Source organism: Gekko japonicus, unplaced genomic scaffold (assembly GCF_001447785.1).
Source record: "Gekko japonicus isolate JY-2015 unplaced genomic scaffold, Gekko_japonicus_V1.1 scaffold4355, whole genome shotgun sequence".
In the NCBI taxonomy this organism is placed as follows: Eukaryota; Metazoa; Chordata; class Lepidosauria; order Squamata; family Gekkonidae; genus Gekko; species Gekko japonicus.
The window spans coordinates 70,482-88,115 of NW_015165378.1; the positions used below are offsets into that span (position 1 = coordinate 70,482).

The following is a 17,634-nucleotide window of genomic DNA, read 5'->3' on the forward strand; positions in this document are numbered from 1 at the left end:
CTCCTAAGAACATAAGAGAAGCCACTGCTGGATCAGGCCAATGGCCCATCCAGTCCAACACTCTGTGTCACATAATGGCCAAAAATACCAGTGCCATCAGGAGGTCCACCAGTGGGGCCAGGACACTAGAAGCCCTCCCATTGTTGCCCCCTCTAAGTACCAAGAATACAGTGCATCACTTGCCTCAGACTGAGAGCTCCCATCTTTACCTTGTGGCTAATAGCCACTGATGGATCTCTGCTCCATGTGTTTATCTAATTCCCTCTTGAAGCCGTCCATGCTTGTAGCCGCCACCACCTCCTGTGGCACTGAATTCCATGTGTTAATCACTCTTTGGGTGAAGAAGTACTTCCTTTTATCTGTTCTAAACCAACTGCTCAGCAATTTCATTGAGTGCCCATGAGTTCTTGTATTGTGAGAAAGGGAGAAAAATACTTCTTTCTCTGCCTTCTCTATCCCATGCATAATCTTATAAACTTCGATCATGTCAACCCTCAGCTGTTGTTTCTCCAAGCTAAAGAGCCCCAAGTGCTTTAACCTTTCTTCATAGGGAAAGTGTTCCAACCCTTTTATCATTCTAGTTGCCCTTTTCTGCACTTTTTCCAATGCTATAATATCATTTTTGAGGTGTGGTGATCAGAACTGTACACAGTACTCCAAATGAGATCGCACCATCGATTTATACAGGGGCATTATACTGAGGTATGGAGGACGTTCAGAGAAGTGGCTTGATAGCCTGCCTCTGCCTAGTGGGCCTGGTATTCTTTGGAGGTCGCTCATCCAAATACTTGCCAGGGTCGGCCCTGCTTAGATTCCGAGTTCTGATGAGATCGGGCTTGCCTGGGCTATCCAGGTCAGAGCCCAATTTTTCCCTTTGACAATCAAATTAATCTTATTTTAACTTTCTTTGTTATAACATACAGACAACAATATTATCTACATCAAGACAGGGGGTGGATAGATGTGTTTAAAATTGAAAGTACTAAATATGAGAAGGCATGCAGGCTACCATCTAGGCATTCCTCTATCTCAGATTTGGGGCAGAGGATGGCCCAGCAGGAGACAAAACAACAGGTGGGGTGAAGATACACCCAATAATACTTGCTTTGGGTGAGTTTCGCTTGTGATGACCAGGTCAGCAACAAATTCAGGGTTGGGATAAAAATGTCTCTATCAGTTCTGCTGGTACCCTGCTTGTTTCATTACTTTTTGTTTGTGGCGCATGCACACACATATTTGGAACACTGTAGTGATGGAAGCTACTAATGTGAGGTGGGGCTGTAGTGGGAAGCTAGGCATCCTCCCCCTTGCTGCTTGTTCTGTCTGAGTCACTCCTCCTGAATGTACTGTTCTAATTTAAATGGGTTATTGGGCTACTGTTCCATGCACGTACCTACGGCTTGGGCCACAATGCAATGTGAGTTGAGGAGGCTGATTTGTGGGAGCATGATGCATGGCTAGATCTGCTTTGTGGTGATAGGCTAGGCTCAGTGGCCTCTGAGCCCTTACCACTTCTTAATCCTTCCTGCTCCATCATTCATCCTTCCTTAAGATGAACCCCCCCCACCACACCACCTTCTGACCATTACTTCTTCCCAGCCTTTTGCTCAGTTTCTTGAACAAATCTTTTGGTTAACATCAAGACTATTCAAAGACTTCCCAATTTATTGTTTCCCCCTTTGCTCAGTTTTTCAGATTCTCTGGTTTCCTTTTCTGTCCTCTTTTAGGTCTTCTCCTGATCTTAGCAACAGCTACTCCTTGGAAGCATGCCTCTTTAACATGACTCTGCTATGGATAAATCCCTACTGACCTTAAAACTAGGGTTGAGAATTTACCTAAGACAGACAGTTCTGATGATTTAGGTAATCCGCTCCTGCTGTTCGTGATTCACCTAAGACGACAGGCTGGCTCAGTAAGGAAATCAAGGTTTAATTTTACTAGAAGTTATTAGCTCTGCAGGTGTCTAGGTCAATGTGGGGACAGAGAGCAGCAGACTGGGGTCTTTTATGTTAAAGTCACTTTTGTTGCTCTGATGACAGGATAGCTAAACTTAATAGCTCTGTTCTTGCCATATGTACTCCTTACTCCTAGGCTTTTTAGTAATAACTGGGGTAGTAAACTTTGTGAGATATTTTTAGTTGTTCCCTTACACTGTTTTCTGTTTGCACTGCATGTAAGAGCTTTCAAATCACACAGCATTGTTCTTCATTTCTAACTAGATGGCTTGGTTAATAAGAATGTCCACACTTTGGAAAGGCCATGGGCGCTGACCTGACAATCTGAGCTTGGTGATGTGTGGAGCAATAGAGTAGCCTGAATCTAGCAGATGGCCACAGCTGCTTGGATGGTGGCAGCAGAGGCTGGCCTTGAGAAACTTCCCACCGTGATTGAGTACCCTGCTGAAGGGAGTAGGCAACCACACATATTGAAGGGTAAATACAGCAGGGCCCAGGGCCTCACCAGGGATGTGCTGGTAGGGTAATATTGGTGGTAGGCCCCACTTGGGGGTGGAGTTATGGCTGGAAAGGTTGATTTCAGCAAGGGATGAAACCAGTCAGAGTTATGAAAGCCCAACAAGTCTGGATTAAGACACCCCCGTCCCAGCATCCAGACAGGAGGCACAAGAAGATGACGCAGAGGGTGTTATAAACTTCCTCCTTTCATGGTCTGAGGTCCCTTCTTTTTTTAAAAAAATATATATTTTATTTATTAGGTTTTGTTCCTTTAAACTGATATCATATACTTCAAGAGAATAATACAGCTATAAACAATAACAAGTCTAACAGCAACAAATCTACTGTAACAGCCAAAATCAGCAGTTCTAGAACTAGGTTCAGGAGTAAAACAGGTTCTGATAATATCTATTGTTAGGTAAGAAGTCATCTTGAGCTAAATAATCTACCACAGGATACCATATAGCTTGAAAGGTACGTGTATTATTATTTGTAGTAAGAGCAGCATTTTGTGAAGCAATTTTCCCTAACAGGAAGTGCTCCCAGAGTTTGGTCTGAGGTCCCTTCTGAAGGGGCATGGGGGAATTGCCCAGTACGGAAGCTTACAAAGAAAAAGAGGATAAGTAACAAAATGCATATGAATGCCTCTGCCCTTATAAAATCCCCTTTCTCACATGCGAATGTTGGTATCTATCCACAACACAGATTTCCCAACATTAGTGCAAATCCAGCGTTTTCCTGTCAGTGCTCATCAACAGTTACCAAGCTGTTAAAACCTGTGATGATAACATAATAATTCCTTTACATTCCATTAAAACCGTTGATTCCCTAAAGATGTTTTGTTTGTTTGAGTCTAATTCTTTAACAGTTCTAGACTCCTGGGATCTCTGCATTACCACCTATGAATCCAATTCTGCTGGCCCATCCCAGGACAACTCATGTTTCTTAAGGCTATGTTGTATAACTCCTTTCCCCTATTCAAACACTGCCATCAAAATCCGTAACACTACAAGAAAATCAGACTACTGCATCATCCCCCAACCTCCCTCATCCCTATACACTTTTGAAAAGCCAGTCAAGAGAGAAAGAAATTTAGGGTTCTGGCCTTTATGCTGAAGCCTCACTAACTGTCACTACGATATGACTTACAATACATACAAACCTACTAAAAGTCAAGTGTGTGTGCTCATGTGTGTATATATATTTAACTATTCATATGCTATCATTAAATGAATGTTACTGAATGAACGCCCCCTCATGGATCACTGCCTTGTCATGGCGAGGAAGCTTGCGTGGTTCAATGAGGCTGTGGGCTATGCTGTAGAGGGCCACCCAAGACGGATAGGCCACAGCAGAGAACTCAGACCAAGTGTGATCCCCTGGAGAAGGAACTGGCAACCCACTCCAGTATTTTTGCCAAGAAAACCCCATGGACAGTATCAAAAGGCTAAAAGATATGACGCCGGAAGATGAGCCCCTCAGGTCGGAAGGTGTCTAATATGCTACTGAGGAAGAGCAGAGGGCAAGTACAAGTAACCCCAGAAAGAGTGAAGCGGCTGGGCCAAAGCCAAAAGGACGCTCAGTTGTGGATGTGTCTGATGGTGAAAGGAAAGTTCGATGCTGCAAAGAACAATACTGCATAGGAACCTGGAATGTAAGATCTATGAATCAAGGTAAGCTTGACGTGGTCAAAAATTAGATGGCAAGACTGAACATTGATATCTTAGGAATCAGTGAACTAAAGTAGACAGGAATGGGCGAATTTAACTCAGAAGACCATTATATCTATTACTGTGGCCAGGAATCTCGTAGAAAAAATGGTGTGGCCTTTATAGTCAACAAGAGAGTGCAGGGGTCAGTACTGGGATACAATCTCAAAAATGACAGAATGATTTCGGTCCGATTCCAAGGCAAACCATTCAACATCACAGTAATCCAAGTCTATGCTGCAACCACTGATGCAGAAGAGGCTGAAGTGGACCGGTTCTATGAAGACCTACAACACCTCCTAGAACTAACACCAAAAAATGATGTCCTCATCATCATAGGGGACTGGAATGCTAAAGTAGGAAGTCAAAAGGTAACTGGAATAACAGACAAGTTTGGCCTTGGAAAGCAAAATGAAGCAGGGCAAAGGTTAACAGAGTTTTGTCAAGAGAACACACTGGTCATAGCGAACACCCTTTTCCAACAACCTAAGAGGCGACTCTACACATGGACATCACCAGATGGGCAACACCGAAATCAGATTGACTATATAATTTGCAGTCAAAGATGGAGAAGCTCTATCCAGTCAGTAAAAACAAGACCTGGAGCTGACTGTGGTTCAGATCATGAGCTACTCATTGCAAAATTCAGACTTAAACTGAAGAAAATTGGGAAAACCACGAGGCCATTCAGGTTTGACCTAGATCGCATCCCTGATGAATATACAGTAGAGGTGAAGAATAGATTCAAGGGTCTGGATTTGATAGATAGAGTGCCTGAAGAACTATGGACGGAGGTTCGTGACATTGTACAGGAGGCAGCAATCACCACCATCCCAAAGAAAAAGAAATGCAAGAAAGCAAAGTGGCTTTCTGATGAGGCTTTACAAATAGCAGAGGAAAGAAGGAAAGCGAAAGGCAAAGGCGAAAAGGAAAGATTTACCCAACTGAATGCAGATTTCCAGAGAACAGCAAGGAGAGATAAGGAGGCCTTCCTGAATGAACAGTGCAAAGTAATAGAAGAAAACAATAGAATGGGAAGGACTAGAGATCTCTTCAAGAAAATTGGAGAAATCAAGGGAGCGTTCCATGCAAAGCTGGCCATGATAAAGGACAAAAACGGTAGGGACCTAACAGAAGCAGAAGAGATTAGGAAAAGATGGCAAGAATACACAGAAGAACTATACAAGAAAGACCTCGATGTCCTTGACAACCACGACGGTATAATCACTGACCTCGAGCCAGACATCCTGGAATGTGAAGTTAAATGGGCCTTAGAAAGCATTACTAACAACAAAGCTAGTGGAGGTGATGGTATCCCAGCTGAGCTATTCAAAGTCTTAGAAGATGATGCTGTTAAAGTTCTGCACTCCATTTGCCAGCAAATTTGGAAAACGCAACAGTGGCCACAGGATTGGAAAAGATCAGTATACATTCCAATCCCAAAGAAGGGCAATGCCAAGGAATGTTCAAACTATCGCACAATTGCACTCATATCACACGCTAGCAAGGTCATGCTCAAGATCCTACAAGCTAGGCTTCAACAGTACGTGGATAGAGAACTACCAGAAGTACAAGCTGGGTTTCGAAGAGGTAGAGGAACGAGAGATCATATTGCCAACATTCGCTGGATTATGGAGAAAGCAAGAGAGTACCAGAAAAATATCTACTTCTGCTTCATTGACTATGCTAAAGCCTTTGACTGTGTGGATCACAACAAACTATGGCAGGTCCTTAAAGAGATGGGAGTACCAGACCACCTCACATGTCTCTTGAGAAACCTGTATAAGGGCCAAGAAGCGACAGTTAGAACCGGATACGGAACAACTGATTGGTTCAGCATAGGAAAAGGAGTACGACAAGGATGTATACTGTCACCTTGCTTATTTAATATATATGCAGAGTACATCATGCGAAATGCTGGCCTGGATGAATCACAAGCGGGAATTAAGATTGCTGGGGAAAAGATCAACAACCTCAGATATGCAGATGATACCACTCTAATGGCTGAAAGTGAAAAGGATCTAAAGAGCCTCTTGCTCAGAGTAAAAGAGGAGAGCGCAAAAGTGGGCTTGAAGCTCAACATCAAAAAAACTAAGATCATGGCATCCGGCCCCATCACTCCTTGGCAAATAGAAGGGGAAGCTGTGGAAGTAGTGACAGACTTCACGTTCCTGGGATCCCAGATCACCGCAGACTGTGACTGCAGCCATGAAATTAAAAGACGCCTGCTCCTTGGGAGGAAAGCGATGGCGAACCTAAACAGCATGATAAAAAGTAGAGACATCACCCTGCCAACAAAAGTCCGCATGGTCAAAGCAATGGTATTCCCAGTAGTCATGTATGGCTGTGAGAGTTGGACTATAAGGAAGGCCGAGCGCCGAAGAATAGATTCTTTTGAACTATGGTGCTGGAGAAGACTCTTGAGAGTCCCTTGGACTGCAAGAAGAACAAATCAGTCAATCCTCAAAGAAATCAACCCTGACTGTTCCCTGGAAGGCCAGATAATGAAACTGAAGCTCAAATACTTTGGCCACCAAATGAGAAGGGAGCACTCACTGGAGAAGACCCTGATGCTGGGAAAGATTGAAGGTCAAAGAAGACGGGGACGGCAAAGGATGAGATGGTTAGACAGTGTCATAAATGCAACGAACATGAAATTGAGCAAACTTCAGAGGACGGCGGAAGACAGGAAGGCCTGGCATGATCTGGTCCATGGAGTCGTGAAGAGTCAGACTCAACTGTGCGACTGAACAACAACAACTGAATGAACGTAAGACACAAAAATATTAAAATTATTCTTATCAAAATGCTTATTTTTATAATAACTATATAGTTTTGGAAACCACAGGTGAAATGATCAGAGCAAAGGAATAGTCAAGATGTCAGTTTTCAAAGAGGCAAGATGAACGATTCAACTCAGCTGCATGAGTTTCTCATTGAAGATCAGAGAATTAACAGGACCCCGGAGGTCCCTTCCAACTCTGTCATTCTATGACATCTCATGCCTTCCCATAACTAGGTTTTCCATGTCTTCATAAACAGGAGAAATCTCAGACACTTAGTCCAAGTCAAGGTGGTTTATATAGAAGCTACCACCCAGGAGCTATGGTATTAGGTGGTATATCTGGTAATAAATGATACATGTTTACTTACCTCAACTATTTCTAAAAGTTCAGGTTTGTCTATACAACCATTCCCATCTTTATCATATATTTTGAAGGTCCATCTTAATTTGTGTTCCAGCTTTCCGCGTAAAACAAGATTTAAGGCAGCCACATATTCTAGGAAGTCAATGGTGTTATCCTGTGGGGACAAAACAGGAATTTAATTTGAAAAACTCTAGTAATTTCAGCTTCCTTCAACTGGCATATAGACTAGTGTCCATTTATCACTTTGGTGATCCTACAGAATAGTCAGCACTTTATTTGTTTTCTTGGAGAAGGGGCAAAATGGATTTTACTATATTCTGTATTTTTATTTAAAAAAATTGGAATGGTAAACTGACTTGAGCCACAAGGAAACAAGTACCAATATTGAAATACATTAATAAATAAGACTAGTCATAACCAGTTCAGACATTTGTAAATTGCTGCATGCAATTTACAAGTATCTTTGGGGATCAAGCCACAAGAAACCATTCCAAAGTCAACCGTCCCAGAAACTGCCATCACTTTCACAATTCATGAGTGTTTCATGTTGCTTTACCCACACAAACTGCCACTGTACAAAAGCAGCAACATCCATGGAAATGCTAGATCAGGTTTTAAATTTATGCTTGATTGGGTTTTATTACCCAATCAATAATAATGGTTTTATTATTTATTGTACTGTATTATATTTGTGTACGCCGCCCTGAGCCGGCCTTGCTTGGAGGGCAGGGTAAAAATCTAATAAATAAATAAATTACATTCTCAATGCAAATGGCTCCTCAAGTACACTTAGGATGCTTCACATGGAACAAGTTATTACCATTTGATCTAGGCTATGGGACACGTAAAGTCAATACTATTCACTGCAGCAGTTCTACTTTCTGGCTTGTTTATCAGATTGTTTTTATAGCAGTATACATTTCCATCTGTACACTGGTGTTCTGCAACTTTACATCCTCACAGTTTGCTGGTGACCATCTTGATCTAGTGGGAAGGAAAACATCTTAAAGCAACAATTCAGAGAAACTTGCAAGTTTGCTTGACCTTTGGACCCATGGTCTCTATGCCAAGCTAGAGAAGTGTGATTTTCATTTGCACTCTGTTGTGTTCCTCAGTCACATTATATCCCTGCAAGGGATACTCATGGACCCAAAAAAGGTGGAAGCCATTCTGACCTGGCAGACCCCTCGCACCCGCAAAGATGTGCAAGGGCTCCTTGGATTCACCAATTACTACTGGCAGTTTGTCCCCGCCTACGCCTCATTAACCACCCCGTTGACTCAGTTACTTCGGCCCAAAGAACCGTTCCACTGGACCCCCGAGGCCGATCACACCTTCGCAGTCCTGAAGTCCTGCTTCGCATCCGGGCCATTGCTGCGCTACCCAGATCCTCAGCTCCCTTTCACGGTAGAGCTGAGGAATTCCAACCTTCCTCTGGTAATTTCACAACCTCTCCCCTTTCCCTCTTTCCTTACCTCTTTGTGTTCCCCATCTTCATCTTCAGCTTCCCCTCTTCTTTCCTGCTCTCCCAACGACCTACCTTTTTCTCTTTCTCCCCCAGCAAACTCTGCCCCCTACCTCTTTAATGTACCTTTGTCTGTTTCACTCCCCCATCTTCAGGGTCCCCTCTTTACCTTTTCTGCTCCACCCCCTCTAGCTTTACCTTCCTTTCCATCTGTCATTTATCCCTTGACTCTCTCTCCCCTTTGCTGAAGGAAATCCTTGGGAATTTCCGTCTAGGAAAGCCTAGGAATCCATGGGAATGTTGGTTGGTGCTTGCTGAGCAACCCAAAAAAGTGGCTGCCAAGATCTCACAACATAGTCCCACAAGATCTCAGTGGCACACTTTTCTAAGGGAAGCAGACATTATTTCTATTACCTCCTGGGAGAAAATGGCTGCTTTGGAGGGTGGACTCTGTGGTATCATACCCAGCTCAGGCCACTCCCTTCCCCAAACCCAGCCCTCCTCCTTAGACTCCACCACAAAACCTCTCGGAATTCCCCAGCCTGGCACTGACAACCCTTGTCAGGCCTGGCCCCAAGGCTCCCTCCCTCAAAGGCCACAATAAGCCTAGAAAGGGCCCTTCTCCCTCCCCCTGCCTTTTACTGACATAGAAGCCCCCTCTGAATGTTCTAATCTCACACCATTGATGCCTGAAGTAGATCCCTGTGGAGACCATTTCAAAAGATACTGGGGGCTATACAGCCCTCCCCAAGTTGTTTTTTTTTGGGGGGGGTTACTTTTTGGATTTTTCTGCAGACCCAGGAAGTCCCTTGAGTCTGTAGAAAAAGCTGTTCGGGGGGAGTTTCCAGTTTTGGCGTTCGCTATGGCAGTTGCTCTCCTGGACCTCCGGGAGACGATTGCCAGAACCCATGGCTAGGAGGGGGTGCGATTGTCCGCATCCCCTATGGACCCGTTGCTGATGGGTTCCAAGCCATGGGGCGCTAGACAGCTTCTCTGCCGGCAATCCTGCCTGTGAAGGGGGGGCCATCCATGCCCTGACGGTCCTGCCGTGGAGTTTCCAGATGGAACTAGAAGTGCACACCAGATCAAGCACCGGGTGATCTAGCGATTTGGCAACATAAGCAAAGTGGAAATTGTCTAATCATTGAACTGTGAGTTAAGTTGAAGCGAGAACACTGAAAAGAGCTAAAGCCACCCTGCGGGAAGCAGGGGGGGAGGGGACTCTCCTCAAATAAGACAGACTTAAAGCGAATTCTATCGTTAAAGCAGGGGGGCAGGCTTTCAAAGGGAAAAAGACTGAAATAAAAGACTTTTAAGAACTTACCAAGCGTAAATGAGAACTTTAGAGACTGTGATAATTTTTGACGAAAAGTAAACAATTCCTCAAAAATGGCGCCTCCTACGAGGCAAGAGGAGAAGGAGAAGATAATGAAAGCTAAGGCTACCGGAAGTGCCAGCCCAGCGAGTGTTGCGCCCAGACAGGACACAAACTCAGACCTTCAAAGGATATTAAATGAAGCACAGAAGGAACGTCAGAGATAAAATTCTTAAAGCGGCTAATGGAGTAACCCTGAAAATCAAGGGCAAAGAGATAATGTTCTTAAAGGGTATTCCATTTGAAATAAGGAAGAGAAAGTGCAAATATAAAGACTTGGTCGCATTTCTACAAAAGAAACAAATTGTCTACAGATGGATTCTGCCTGAAGGACCCATCTTTAAGTTTGTGAATGGAAAAGAAAAAATTGACACAGTGAAAAAAGTAAATGAATTCCTGCATCTTCATAGTCGTCCAGTAGAAGGAAAAGAAGAAGAAAAAGACAGCCCCAAGAAGGATGGTGGAGATGGAACGAAGCCATCTTCTGGTGAAGAATCAGACTCAAACTTTGGGGCAGCAGCCCCAAAACGAGGCTATAAATTGAGGAAGCCAAAGGAGAAAAAATGATTTGTTATTATAACTCTGAAGTTTTTTAAAAAATGTTTAAAATAAGCTTTCTTGGGCTTTTTATGAAGTTATAGTAGACGATGTTTAATTTTGAGTGGAAGTTTAATAGAAAGATGATGAACATGTTCAATTATTTCATACGAATACCTAGCTATATAAGCTTGTAACCTTGTTAAAGCAATTTGTATGACACCCAATCTTGGGTTTTTAGAGGTTTCTTTTCTTTATCCCTGTAGTTTGTAGACCCTCCCTTATTTTTTCATGTAGTGTTTATAGAAAATGCAATTAAAAAATCCCCTTCGGGGGCCAAAAAAAGAAAAGAAAAGAAAAAGCTGTTGGGGGAGAGTGAGTCATCTGTTGGCAGAAAGAAGTATCCATACAGAGAACAGAGTTTGGGAAACAGTATATAGATGATGATATTTTACTGACAAGGAATTTCTTCCCAAGTATTAACACAAATCTGTTTGTTGTTTCTCCTGTCCTTGGTATAGTGAGCAGTTGTCTCACGTCTTCTTTTTTACATTATTTTAAAAATCCAGAAAGAGTCATCATACTCCCTTGCTTCCTCTTAATATTCAGTTCTCCCAGCATGTTTTAGAACCATGGCTGGCTCTTGCAAGTGCAATTGCTACAATGGAATGGAGATGTGGTACAGAAAGGTAGCAGTTATAATGTTAAACCAAGATATGGGAGATCATGATTCAAATCTCCACCTTGCTGGGTGATCTTGGGTCAGTCACTCTCTTAGCATCACCTGTTTCATGAGGAGAAAGGGAGAAAGTAGAACCATGTCCAGTACTTTGATCTACATGGGGAAGGACAAGACACAATGTGACAGATAGTGACAGACATCTACATGAAACCACTGGGAGAGACCATTGGGGAGTTTGGAATAAGGTGCCACAGATATGCAAACTACACCCAGCTCTACTTCTCCTTAACAGACGAGTAAGGTGGTCTGTAGAAGTCCTGAACAGGTCCCTAGAGATGAAGGCCACTAAACCAAAGTTCTATCCAGACAAGAGTGAGGTACTGCTGATCAATGACAAAAGCTGCTTCAGGACTGAGGAGCCAGCCTGATCTGGAAAAGGTTGCACTCCCCTGAAGGCCCAGATCTCCTCTGTGGCACAAAGTGCTTTTTATCAGCTTTGGCTGGTTTGCCAGCTATGGCCATTCCTCAAAAAGCGTGATCTGGTCACAGTGATCCATGCCCTGATTACATCCAGGTTAGATTACTGTAATGTGCTTTATATGGGGCTACCTTTGGAAACTTCAGCTTGGTCAGAATACAGAAGCCAAACTATTGTCAGAGGTGCGATACAGGGACCATATTATCTCAGCGCTGAAGATCTCTGCTGGCTGTTCGTTTGTTTCCAGGCATAATTCAAAGTGCTGTTTCTTAGCTTTAAAGCCTTCTTACGGCCAGGGCAACTGAAGGATTGCCTCCTTCCATATTGTTCAGCCTGCCAGTTAAGATCTGCCTCACATGGCCAGCTCTCTGTGCCCTTGCTTTCAGAGGTGAGGCAGGTGGCGACCAGTGATGGGGCTTTTTTACTAGCAGCAACTCACTTATGGAGCATCCTTTTCCTTGAGGCTCACCTGGCACCTACATTGCTTTTTTCTAGGCTCCAGGCTAAAAAAAATTCTCTTCACCTAGGCTTTTAATTATTTTAGTCTGGTAACTGTTATTTTTCTCCTGCCAACCTAGCAGTTCGAAAGCAAGAAATTGCAAGTAGATAAATAGGGACCACTTCGGAGGGAAGGTAACAGCGTTCCGTGCGCCTTGGTGTTTAGTCATGCTGGCCTCATGACCACGGAAACGTCTTCGGACAGCGCTGGCTCTTTGGCTTTGAAACGGAGATGAGCACCGCAACCCTAGAGTCGGATTCGACTGGCTTTCGAGCAAGGGAACCTTTACCTTTACCTTTTAACTGTTATTTTAAGCTGCCAGGGGTCTCTTTTTATGGTCTACATTATTATGCTGGACTGGGTCTTTCTTTCTTTCTTTCTTTCTCCTCTGACCCAAAGATCTTGAGTAGTATTGATCTACCCCAGCTAAGAAAAAAAGGAAGAAAGGAATAATTCAAACCAGAGAGGACAAGCTATACTATGTTAGAGAAGGTGTCTTATCTTAAGCTGCCCAAACTCTCATGGCCTAAACAAGGGACTTAACAAAAAAAAGGGGTATTTGCTGGCCTAGGACCATTAAAATTTTAGTAACTAAAATGTCTGGGGGAGGCTTGTTTTGCTAAGGCATAAGTGGCTTGATCCCTTTCTCTCTAGCCTCCTTATACCATGGACACTAAAAAAAAAAAATCCTTCACAGCTTCTATGATCCCTAAAGCCAGAACTGCAATCTGAAAACGGTGCACCTAATTTACGGCCTTCAGAGACTGCAGATGATAGCGCATTTAATCTTGCGAGCATAATTGCTTGTATCTTGGAACTGTAAGGCTAAACAAGTATTTTGGGATGGTAAAGAGTGGTGGATTTCCATGTGGAGAGAAGAGCAAACACGTCTAGCCTGGCAGACTGGGTTTTAAATGCTGAATTTTAATTAATATATTTTAATGTTTTGTATGTATTATCTTGTACGCCACCTCAGGCAGGTTCCTGGAAAGGAGGCATAATTTTTTCTAAATAAATAAATGATAGATAGGTAAGCAGAACAGGTTGCATATAACTATAATGATTAAATGGGGAAGAGAGAATTACACTTATTGCCCTGAGCACCTAGGAGGAAGGGAGGTACAAAAATACATTAGACAGATAGGAAAACAAAACTGGTAGCATATAATTAAGTTGAAAACTAATTGGCAAGGGAGAGTCTATTTAATTTCTTTTATGTCACTACCTATTAGCCAGTGGCCACAAGGATTCTAAAATAAATTAGCGGCCTATTTTGCAATAGCTCTCACAAAATGTAGCACTAACGTGTCAAACAGAACCAAAACTGATGGAGGCTAAAATGAGACTGCAGCTGGTTACCATCCTTTTTGCCATTCACCTCAGGGTTAATGTGGTGATTTTAGGTTATGTTTCACTTGCTTCTTCAATCATTTGTTTTACTTATTATAAATTATGAACTTTTGCTTCCGCTTTTGGTTGATTCAGTTGCAAAATGCCTTCTTAAATCTATTTGCTGATCAACACTAACCAGAATAGTACCTTATGACACAGCCTCTGTTTAACATAGGCCCATCACACATGCGCATCTTACTGCAGATTTTCAGAGCAATAAGCCTTTAATCTTGACTTCAGATTCTATGACCGCCTTATGCAACATTCTTTTTCCTCTGGTGAATACCACACAAATTTGCAAGGAAGGGCAGGAAATTAGCATTACTATGCAGCTGCGCTAAGGCATCGGCGAAAATATAACCCCCCCCATTTTTTTTCAATTTAGTGGCACAAGACTAAAAAAGCTCTCCAGACCTTCTGCCAGAGGACTCCTCCCCCATGCAAAGTGTGGTGAAGTTGCAGCTGACTTTGCACAGGTGCGCGCGCACACACACACACGTTGCCAATGATCACAGCTTGCAATGCCAGTGGCTCCTACCATGCATTCTGTACACTCAACATGTTTCTTCATATTATAAGAGTGTGTGGCTCTTTCCCATTTTTCACAGTGACTGATAACACAGCAGAGAACCCCCTAGTGCTCAGCCTAATGGAAAATGGGGCTTCGCAGCTGCTTGCCAGTTTCAAAAAGTGGGTACTTGCTGGACTCTACTGCGCAGCTGCAATAGGGCAATTGCATAAATTTTTTGGGGGGGGGAAACACAAACCTTTGGACACCACCCCTCACATGTCACAAGTGATGTTCCACCCCAATTTATTGTAGTTGCAGAAGAAATACACCATAAGAAAAAGAATGGTTCATAAGGCGGGCACAGAATCCGAAGTCAAGATTAAAGGCTGACTGCTCTGAAAATCTGCAGTATGATGCGTGTGCGTAACGGCCCTTCTTTTTCTCAAATACCCATTCTGAATAAGTGCCCTTTGTAACTTAAACATCCATATTTGAACACTAGTTGACTGAGGTCTTTTAACAGTGCTGTTGTATTGATCTCACTTTTCAGGAGGAAGTGGTTCCACAAAGTGTTGCATTAAATGCCATATTCCCATTACAATCCAGCAAAGACTATCCCTGCAGCAAAGGCACAAAGTGCATAGCTGACTCTTCTTGGATTTGGCACCTGAAAACTAGCCCAGGAAGCCTGCCTGCTTACTCCTGTCCCTTCCCTTCTTCCCATTCTCAGCAAGTTTTCATGTGATAAGAACAGCATTTCAGTCAGTTTCTGGTGGCTTGGGTCTGTGGCATTGTAACCGATTTCAGACAGCTTCCTGGTTTTCTGGCAGTTGCTGCTATTTCACCTTTGCACACCTATGACAGGGAAAATTATAAGCAAGCACTTGAAAGCCCCCCCCCCCCAATCTGCAGCTTAAAGTTTCACAACCAGCCCTTTTTGAATCGTTTTTTTGTTATTCCCACCATTTGGACTTTATTTTTTTTAAATAGTGCATGGCATACATTTTTCTTTTAAGTACACACTGCAAGCAAAATACACAAAAAGATTAGGAGCACATGCTTCTTCCTTCTCTCCTATTGTGATCAGATTTTGCATTAAACATGTCCTGATTTCAGTTCTTCAGTTTCTGATTTCAGTCAGCCATTTAAAAATATTGGGGGTGGATTTCATTGTAGGGCATTTTAAAATGGCTGTGCTACCAGGAGACATGAGGCATTATCAACTCTATCACCAACCCAGCCTCCGCCTCTGTGAGGTGTATCAACGGTGTCTTACCAGTCCACACTGGACAGACTAGCACTACAACCCCATTCAAAGACAAAAAATATAGCCACAAACCACTTCTGAAAAAAATAGGATGACAATGCAGAAAACAATGGACTGCAGTGATTTGACAACAGGATTATCAAGATTCTCTATAATAACTGCATGGGTGAATAATGGCTGTTCCAGATAAAATGGCCAGCATGGAAGCAACCTCAAATAAGAGGGATTTTCCCTGATAAACAGAACTCCAAGCACAGCTGTGTTCACAGAGTCTTGTCCCTTTCCCTAGATGAAAATATGATCAGGGTATATCTTCAATATTTGATCTGTACTTGAACAGTAACCATATTTCAGCATGACTGGCAAGAATCACATCAAACTGCCATAATGTCATTTATCATAGACTAAACCCAAAGCAACTGAGTAAAGCAGTGTCCCCCCCCACTCACTAACATTTGGAGTTAAGTGACATGCTACACAACTATTCTGAAGGGCCTTACAACTGTTACATTCAGGCTGCAATCTTTTAGGTACTTTTCTGTGAGTACGGCCCATTGAATAAAATAAGACTGAATTCTAAGTAGACCGGTTTAGGATTCTCTCAGTGTAGCAAAAGCAAAGACTCTCCTTCCACTATTCAGTAATGGCAGGATGTTTCATTGGACGATTAATCTCTACTCAGCAAGATTATTAAATTACTATTACTGGCTGTGATTCACCTTTAGATGTGAGCACCTAGGCACCTTGATTTGTTTTATTTCAGAAGTTTCATCTGCTATGGGAACACTATGCATGAAATTCCCAAAGGAGTTCATCAGGATTTATAGGAGCTGCTTTTGGAGTGCCGGGGGTGTGTAGATGACTTAAATTGCTTTAACCATTCGGGCACTACCACATGGCCCTTTGGACTGTAGCCATGAATGACTTGTATTCATAAATGTTATTGAACCAGATCTACAATTCACACATCTTTGGCAAAAACATTAATTTTTAATATCTGGTAGGCAAATTAGAGGGAAATTTTTAGAGAGGAAAAAATTGGCCTCAACAGCAATGTTTAACTAAACAAGAGACAGTCATTTAGATTTCTCTCCCCTTGTATGAAATGCTGGAAAATGTAATTTGCCTCCTGTGACCCTGGCGCATTTGTCACTCCTGTTACATAAGAGATGTAGCAAATAACATTCAGAAGTTTTCTACTTCAGAACCAAGTACTACTTTGGTCTTTTGGATGCTTACCCCATTCTTATCAAAAGCTCTGAACATGTTCTCCACATACTTCTCAGCCTCCTGATCGTTGTTTACTCCAAAGAAGCGTTTGAATTCATGCATGAAGAGTGTCCCACTCGGACACTCCACAACAAACTTTTTATACCATTCTTGCAGTTCAGCCACATCAATCTCAGTTTGTTCTCCATCCTCATTAGTGAAGTGTTGTCCCATGCTTCCTTGGAAATCGGAGGAGACAGAATGAAGGTGTTTTTTTTTCTTGCAGCTTTGTATTTTCTTTCTTCTTAAATAACTTTTTCTTCTTTCAGTGAACAGCACACACTTATGCTGGGTTACTCCCCCTCCTCTTCCTGCCTTTTGGGCTGAGGCTTCTGCTTACCCTCCCAGTCTCATTCTCATACTAGTGCAACCCATAACGGATTCCCTGACTTAAACCAGCAAAGATTAAGAATAGTTAAGATCATTAGGAGATTCCCTTGTACACGTCACAGAGACTTTCAGATGTCTCAGAGGAATGCCTCACTGAAAAGTGCTCCTGAAGTGAGGTCAATGCAGTTTCTGATGTCAGTCCAAGAAACTGAGATCCCCTCTTAGGAGCTATCTGTAACTCTTTTCTCACTGATTCTGTGTCTGACCCATAATGGAATCCATGCCTTTTGTTCTAGGTTGCCATCAACAATACAAGTAAAAGGACCTCTTGTGACTGCCTTATTGCTTGTCACAAATCATGTGAGACAACAACTATAGGGCATGTAGCACAGAGGGCCAATATAAGAATAAATATTGTTCCCACCTATCACTAACACTGCTTTACCTAAAGGCCTTACAAACGCCCTTACAAGCACTCCACCTCAGTGCCAGACTGGATCCTTCACTTGGGGATACAA

The 17,634-nt window shown here is 42.7% G+C and overlaps 1 protein-coding gene across 1 annotated transcript in view; it reads right to left on the reverse strand.

Annotated features, from left to right (window-relative positions):
- Window positions 1–16,960, reverse strand: part of GUCA1B (guanylate cyclase activator 1B) — a 20,766-nt gene extending 3,806 nt beyond the window's left edge. Inside the window, exons 1-2 of the mRNA XM_015410644.1 lie at window positions 16,757–16,960; window positions 7,316–7,465 (exon numbers count right to left, since the gene is read on the reverse strand). Coding sequence (XP_015266130.1) covers window positions 7,316–7,465; window positions 16,757–16,960 — 354 coding nt within the window. The remainder of the gene's footprint in view (window positions 1–7,315; window positions 7,466–16,756) is intronic.
- Window positions 16,961–17,634: the final 674 nt, after the last annotated feature.